Source organism: Papaver somniferum, chromosome 1 (assembly GCF_003573695.1).
Source record: "Papaver somniferum cultivar HN1 chromosome 1, ASM357369v1, whole genome shotgun sequence".
Classification (NCBI taxonomy): Eukaryota; Viridiplantae; Streptophyta; class Magnoliopsida; order Ranunculales; family Papaveraceae; genus Papaver; species Papaver somniferum.
In genome coordinates, this window is record NC_039358.1 from 2093802 (window position 1) to 2102120 (window position 8319).

Below are 8319 nucleotides of genomic sequence, written 5' to 3' on the forward strand. Positions count from 1 at the left end.
CGTTAGATGGCGACTGAGATGATGCAGTCGAGATTTAATGCTTCATCTGCGACTGATACGCAAGGTGTATTGGCTGAGAGGCTTCAGTACAGTCCTGATGAGTACTGGAGTGAAGATCAAAGCAGAGAAGGAGCTGTATTAGCTCCTCAAGGTGGAGATTCAACTGAGACGGACAGCGCTGGAGTTTCAACTGAGACAGGCAGCGCTGATGGTTCAGCTGAGACCGAGGATGCTGGTCCTTCTAATGAGACTGAAGGTGCTGGTGTTTCAGCTGAGTCCGAGAATAAACAGCATGAAGAAAATGTTGCTTCTCGCAATGATTTTGTAGTTGAGGGTGACATGGGTAAAGGGAAGCGTCGGAATATCCCTTCTAGCAGACTTAAAGGATTTGTGACGCACACCATTCGAGAAAACAGTCTACCTCATCCTCATTCTACACAATCATCATCCTCAGGTACGCCTTATCCTTTGACATATTATGTTAGTTGTGATAAATTTTCTGCTGTGCATAAGCAATATCTTGCAGCTATAACAGCTGGGTCTGCACCACGCAACTTTAAATAAGCCATGAAGCATCCAGGGTGGAGGAAAGCCATGGAAGTAGAAATCCGAGCTTTTGAAGAACAAGGTACCTGGGAATTGCAAGAATTACCGCCGGGCAAGAGAGCACTAGGGAGTAAATGGATTTACACGGAGAAGTATGATGAAAATGGGAAGTTGGTACGATTAAAAGCACGCTTGGTGATCTTTGGGAATCATCAGGTTGAAGGATTGGATTACAAAGAGACATTTGCACCAGTTGCAAAAATGACAACGATACGTATTTTTTTAGCTGTCGTAGCAGTTAAACATTGAGAAGTACATCAGATGGATGTACATAATGCATTTCTTCATGGAGACTTGGAGGAAGAGGTGTATATGAAGATACCACCTGGATTTGCCAAAGGTCAGACAAATATGGTGTGTAAAATGAAGAAATCATTATATGGTTTAAGACAGGCTCCTCGTTGTTGGTTTGCCAAACTATCAACAACCTTGAAGAAATATGGTTTTAGGCAAGCATACTCGGACTACTCTCTTTTTACTATGACCAAGGGAGACATACAGTTTAATGTCTTGGTCTATGTAGATGATTTGATAATTGCAGGGAATAATCTAGTGGAGATTCATACATTTAAATCATACTTGGGACAATGTTTCAAGATGAAAGATTTGGGAAAATTGAAATATTTTCTCGTCTTGGAGATAGCTCGCAGTAAACAGGGTATTTATGTATGCCAGAGGAAATATGCATTGGATATTATCATGGAAACGGGTTTATTAGGAGCTAGACCTGCTGAGTTTCCAATGGTGACTAATAATCGTCTAGCTTTGACGCAGGGAGATTTGTTTGTTAATGTTGAAAAATATAGAAGACTAATTGGAAGACTGATTTATTTGGCAGTGACTAGACCTGATCTTACATACTCGGTGCATACACTGTCTCAGTTTATGTAACAACCGAGAATCGAACATTGGGAGGCTGCACTTCGAGTGGTTAGATACTTGAAAAAGAATCCTGGGCAAGGAATTTTGTTGCGCTCTGATAGTACCCTAAGTTTGCAAGGGTGGTGTGACTCAGATTGGGAAAGTTTTCCTTTGACTAGACGTTCATTGACAGGATGGTTTGTTCGTCTTGGGCATTCACCGGTGTCTTGGAAAACAAAGAAGCAACCAACTGTTTCTCGGAGCTCAGCTGAAGCAGAATACCGATCCATGGCAGCCGCAACATGTGAGTTGAAGTGGTTGAAACAATTACTTGGTGATTTGGGGGTTCGTCATCCACATGGAATGCAGCTCCTGTGTGATAGTCAATCAGCATTATACATTGCTCAGAATCCACTCTTTCATGAACGAACCAAACATATAGAGGCGTACTGTCATGTTGTTCGAGATGCTATAGTACAGAAGATTATATCCCCTTCTTACACTCCTACGGCGGTGCAATTGGTAGATATCTTCACCAAATCCTCAGGGAAAGCTCAATTTCAAGGTCTTTTGTCCAGGATGGGCATTTGTGACCTACATGCTCCGTCTTGAGGGGGGTATTAAGAGATACGTAGTGTTGGACTCAAGACTGTGTCTTGAGACCTACGTATTCGGTCTGGATTTCTGAGACCAACTTGGATAGTCCATTTAGATGGACCAACTTGGACAGTCCATGTAGAGGGTCTGTTTCCGTACGTAGCAAACTTGAGATCCAAGTAATCGGTCTCAAGTCGGTAGATTTAGGGTTTGTGCCTTGTAACCCAAGTTGAGTCTTGTATAAATTGAAACGTGATGAATGAATGAAACACACAGAATTACCAAACTTAACAGATAATGAATCATAGCTCATAGAGTTAACTATCGAATGCCTTTCTGTTCCACATTCGTAATTGCTTTGGAGTATGATATTATAATTTTTTCATTAAAACTTCTTTTCCGGAGAAACTACTGCACCACCACCTACTATGGTTAATGGCGATAATGGGAAACCACGAAGCTTTTTCTAATAAGGAAACCACAAAGAGGACCTCTGACAATGGATTATAGTCTAATAACGAATCCATTAAAGGGGACCTCTGAGTTTCAATGGCTTATAGTCGAAAAAGGAAACCATTAAAGGGGACCTCTGACGCTGGTTTTGAATGGCGTGTAGAAATAGAATTTCTCGTTTACAGAACTCTGTTGACTTCAGTTGACTGAATCATGTTGACTGTAAGCTTTACCTGCGAACTCTTAAAACTCCTATGCCTAACCGAGTTATAGAATGTAATGTTGGGTAGTTGCTTTTGTTTACCGTGGATGGTTAAGCAGAGATGGTTTAGCTGTGGTGCACAAGTATGACAGCATCATCGATCACGCAGTTTGAAATATAAATTTTGTGCGGACTCTTTAGCTAATAAAAAAGCTTGTCTGTTTCTTGATGGCGTTATTCATGATTTTTGGTGCAGGCCCAATATTATTCAATCTGTTCAATGCCAAGTTTTCCTATTTTAAATAGCTTGAAAATTTGCTGGGAATCTTTGGCCTTTCTTTTTCATGAAATTAATTAACTGTTATAATTTTGTTTATTTTTTCTTAATACAGTAATTGTTTTGGGTTGTATACATGTTAAGGTTTAATAAAGAATTACTTTATTTATTTTAGAAATTTTGATTTCTTTTTGTCTCATTCTAATAGAAATTGGTTTTTTCTTGCACTAAAAACAACATTTTTTGTTTCCTAATGCAAAGAATTACTGTTTTCAATGTAATAAAACAAACAAATCTTGTTTCCAATGCAAGAAATTGTTGTTTTAATGAACCTTAACATGTATATGGATATACAAGTTAAACAATAACCATTTTTTTTTTTTTGACTTAATAACAATTCCCGGTAACTAACTGAATTTTAGTACTTTACTTATGGTAAGCCAAGAATAAACGTTCTACTGTGGGTCCCGTTTATTTCTTAGCTGATATATATAGAAACCCATTGTCATCCGTTGGATTTTTAGGTCCACAATTAAGGAAGCCGAAGGAACAATCTTTCTTCACTTTACTTACGTAAACTATGACATCCCTTAGCTAAAACGCTGAACAGGGATGTTCTCCTCCTGTTCACCCTATAGTTAAGGTAAGCGTTTTCGCCACATTCTAGCTAAGTGAAGGGTCGTCGAGTGATTAGTACCCAAGCCAAAACACCTACTACTATATTGCTTGGCCTGACCAACTTCTTGCGGTTAAGATTATAGACTTCCCCATCTAGAGCTGTAAAACGTACCGGCCCGACACAGCCCGACACACGAAATTGCATGTTTCACGTGCCATGTGACGTGCTGTGTTGTGCCAACGATTTAGACGTGATGTGTCGTGTTGTACTTTACAAGTTAAAAGCTAGGCAAAACGCAGTCCATAAACACAGCACACGAATAAACGTGTTGTGTCGTGCTAGCACATGTGCTATAAACAATTTAAAATCATTTAATGGTATACATTAAGTCGGACATTATCACGAGAATCTAAATAGATAGCATATCGTTTGAAATTATTTGAAGTAAAATTAACAAGTTTATTCAATAAAAAGAAGCAGCCCATCAAATATAAAATCGAATCAGTGTCATGTGATGTAGATTTAATTGTGGTAAGAAAGGATTTGTTGTTCGGACTCTTTTTAAAGATTTGGTTTTTGATTTTTAAAAGAAAATACTAAGACAAACTAATTAAATTTGGATTTTTGTTACCAAGGAGAGATGATTCTAGGGTTTTGGATTCCACTACTTCTAATGTTTGTTTATTTTGACATAATACTCCTAATTTACTCAAAACAATTCGAACCCAATCTCATGATTTGGAAGATATAACGTCACAAGCTCTTTTTATGACTCTTATCACTATTTTAAGGCCTAATTTTCTTCGCTTATAAAAGATCGGTAGCTAAAAACCCAAAACAATCATTGTGAAGCATGTAAAGAAGGGAAAACTTTTAGATAAATTAAAAAAGCAATGTTGGAGTAAACATGTGAAAGAAAACAATTACAAAAATTTACGCATCCAAAATAACTTCTTCCAAAACCCTAGAAAAGAAATTTAGGTCCAAACCCCACAATTGAGGAAGCAAAAGCAACAATTTATTTTTTCACTTTATTTGCGTAAACTATGACATCCCTTAGCTAAAACGCTGAACAGAGATGTATTCCTCATGTTCCCCCATAGTTAAGGTAAATGTTTTCGCCCCATTCTAGCTAAGTGAAGGGTCGTAGTGATTGGTAGCCAAGCCAAAACACCTACTATTATATTGCTTGGCCTGACCAATTTATGTGGCGCATTAAGATTATAGACTTCCCCAGTACCCCATCTATACTTGATATATATATATATATAGAAGTTAAAGAATTTACTTTGATCAGGTTACATCATTTTTTGTGAGAGTGACCATCAAGAGGACAAAAAAAAAAGAAAAAAAAAAAACTAAACCCTCAACTCATCTGGTCATCTTCCAAATGATTTTGACTTAAGTTGACTTAATCACCGGACTAGTTCATATCAAACTACTGTATCTAATAAACTTAGAACATTACTATAGGTTGAGAGTTTAGTGCGGGATGAGTGTAAATCTGGTAGGATTAAGAAGGTTGAAGATGGTTTGAAATATTTTGATCAGTTGATTCTGGAAAGGCCATTACCATCTAATGATACATTTAATTATGTATTGGGGTCATTATCCAAGATTAAATGTTATTCCGGTGTCGTGATGTTGTATAAGAAGTTGAATTTGTTGGAAACTTTAGGGTATGGAATAGAAACAATTATGGCTTGAGGCGCGTAGATACGCTTTCTTTAAAGCGTTATTTGCTCTCACTCGATTAGAGTTGTTGCAGAAGCTAACAGCAAATCTCTTCAGGATACAACAAGCCTTGTGTGACCAAGGACCAACAAAATCGGTGAATCACCCTTGAACTTCTTCGATATTACTACTTGTTCTATGTAACACAATCAGAGAAAATAGAAGAGAATCCCAATTCAATTCCTGTCTGGTCCACTTGCATCCTTTTATAAATTCTGAAGAGACATCTTGTATTGCGTCTCTTGCTAACCCTTATCAGGAACAGATGCTTAACATCTTTATACCATGAACAGCCAAACTGAACAGTCACCTTTCAGTTCATTTGTAACTGAACCCCCTTATTGGTTCAAACCAAAATCGGTTATACAAACCAATGCATATTTCTCTTGCGTGTCTATTCACTGATGACCTTGTGTATATTTAATCTATATTGAATATTTGATCATTATATTCAACAGAATTTGCTTGGAGTGAAGCGCAATATTCACATATTCAACATTTTGATTAACTATTGATGTAAATTAGTCCAAGTGAATTACGGATTTTGTTTGCTTGGAGAGATTATCAAGAGAGGTCGTCAGCCTAATGTCATCACTTTCACTACACTGATCAAAGGGTTGTGTATCAAGCGTGAGACTGATCATGCCTTCAATGTGTTTGCTAAAATGACTCACTCAGGTATTCAACCTGATGCCTTCACTTGTAATGTTCTTATACAAGGGATTTGTTCAACTGGTAAAGTGGCTCTTGCTATTCAGCTTAAAAACAAGATGTCGAAATGGAAATGCAGACCAGATTGTGTTTCATATTGTGCAATCATAGATACTATTTATAAAGGGGGTTTAGTTGATCAAGCTGTGATTCTTTTCTCCGAAATGCTTAACAATTCTAATGTTACCCCGAATGTAGTTCCTTCCAATTCTCTGATTAATGGACTTTGCAATTCAGGCATGTTAAGTGACGCAAAGAGACTCCTTGAAGAGATGGTTAATAGAGGAATATCTGCTGATGTAACGACTTATACTTGTATGATTCATGGTCACTGCTTGCATGGTCAATGGGAAGAAGCAAGAAGATATTTTGATGAAATGATGGATCGAGGGATTTTACCTATTGTAGTAACCTTTAGTATATTAATAGATTCCCATTGTAAAGATGGGATGGCAGAAGAGGCTTGGGGTTTATTTGAACTGATGGACAAGATAAACATAAAACCCAATCAGTTTACTTATAACTCAATGATAGACGGTTTGTGCTTGGCTGGTCAGCTGCAAGAAGCGGTGAAACTGTTTAACTCGATGGTGGATAAGGGCCTTGAACCGGGTGTTATCAATTGCAATATATTAAAGTATGGGTATTGCAAGAATCATAAGTTGGATGAAGCTATGCAGTTATTCCAGAAATGAAACGAAATGGATGGAAACCTACAATAGGTTCTTACAGTTTACTGTTAAGGGGACTATACCGAAATGGAAGAGTTAGCAGAGAATTTGTATGATGAGATGCAAGCTTTTGGTCTATCTCCGGTTACTTTCACATACTGTACATTGTTGGATGGGTTGTGAAAGAATGGAAAAATGGAGGAGGCAATAAAATCGTTTATGTTTGAAGTGTGTGAGCTACTATCCTCTTCTCTTCGTCTTCTCCCCCTGTGTGGTCCTTTATTTTTCATTCTGTGCGCAATTGTTGTTGAGGTCGTAAGAGTGGGAAAGTACTGTAGTGCTAACAGTACTTGCAACGGGCAGTTTTATCCTGGATACGAACTTGACCACAGGGTATAGGCATCACTCATTCTTGAGGCGTACCGGTCAAATATCGTGTTAAGGACAGCGTGTTGAACACGTGACTCTGTCCTCTGTTTGCAGTCCAATTGAGTGTCTATTTACTTTCCAGAAATTAATCCTTTTATTCTTACATCTTTCTAACATCTTTCTTGAGTGTTTTATTGTTACAGACGCAACAATCTTAACACGATATTTCTGTTTTCTGTCTGTAACAATGGGTAAGAACGATGTTGAAAGGCCTGCAAAGTTTTCTGGAAAATACTTTAAGAGGTGGCAGTCAAAAATGTTATTCTTTCTAAGTTACCATGAGTTGGATTCATATGTTCTGAAACCTTTTGATGAATCACTGAATGATGCTGGTCGTGAGTCTTCTTTAGAAGAATGGAAGAGGAACAATTACATGTCTAAAAATCATATTCTGAATTGCTTGGAGGATGCTTTGTATGATTTTTACAATGCTAAAGAAAACTTTTCTGCTTTTGATTTATGGGCTGCTTTGGAGGCGAAATACCAAGCTGAAACTGCCGGAAGTAAGAAATTCTTGGTAGCTAGGCTTTATGAGTATTAAATGGTGAATGACAAATCTGTGGTTGATCAATTCCTTGAACTCCAGCAAATTATGAATGAAATTCTAGCCGAAGGTATGATGATTGATGAAACTTTTCAAGTGTCTACTGCTATCGAGAAATTGCCTACTTCCTGGTCCGAGTACAAGAAGAAACTGAGACATGAAACTGCTGAAGTTACTATGGTTGAACTGGGTAAGAAAATTCAAGTTGAAGAATTGTTGTGCTCCAAGGAAAAAAATGTATCTTCTTCAAGGGACATGTCTTACAAAGCTCATGTGACTGAACACAAAGGTTCCAATGCTAATAAGAACCGAAACAACTCCAAGAAACCTCCAGGCAAGAAAGGTATGTTTCAGAAACCCAAATCTAGAATTAATAAAATTAAGGGTGATTGCTATGCTTGCGGAAATCCTGGCCATATGGCGGTTCACTGTAGAAACCGTAAGGACCTTAAAAAAAATAATGTTAATTTGGTTGAAAACAACAAAGATGAATTTTCTGGCACGGTGTCTGAAGTAAATTTGGTAACAAATGTGAGAGACTGGTGGGTAGACTCTGGGGCTACCAAACATTGTTGTGGGAACAAAGAAATGTCCACCTCCTACAGTAAGGTAGGG

The 8319-nt window shown here is 37.7% G+C and overlaps 1 protein-coding gene across 1 annotated transcript; it reads left to right on the forward strand.

Annotated features, from left to right (window-relative positions):
• The first annotated feature begins 6 nt into the window (after nt 1-6).
• Nucleotides 7-6755, forward strand: LOC113340634 (pentatricopeptide repeat-containing protein At1g12300, mitochondrial-like). The gene is made up of 4 exons (XM_026585760.1): nt 7-454; nt 581-820; nt 1661-1771; nt 5875-6755. The coding sequence occupies exons 1-4, from the start codon at nt 7-9 to the stop codon at nt 6753-6755; spliced, it is 1680 nt and encodes a 559-aa protein (XP_026441545.1).
• Nucleotides 6756-8319: the final 1564 nt, after the last annotated feature.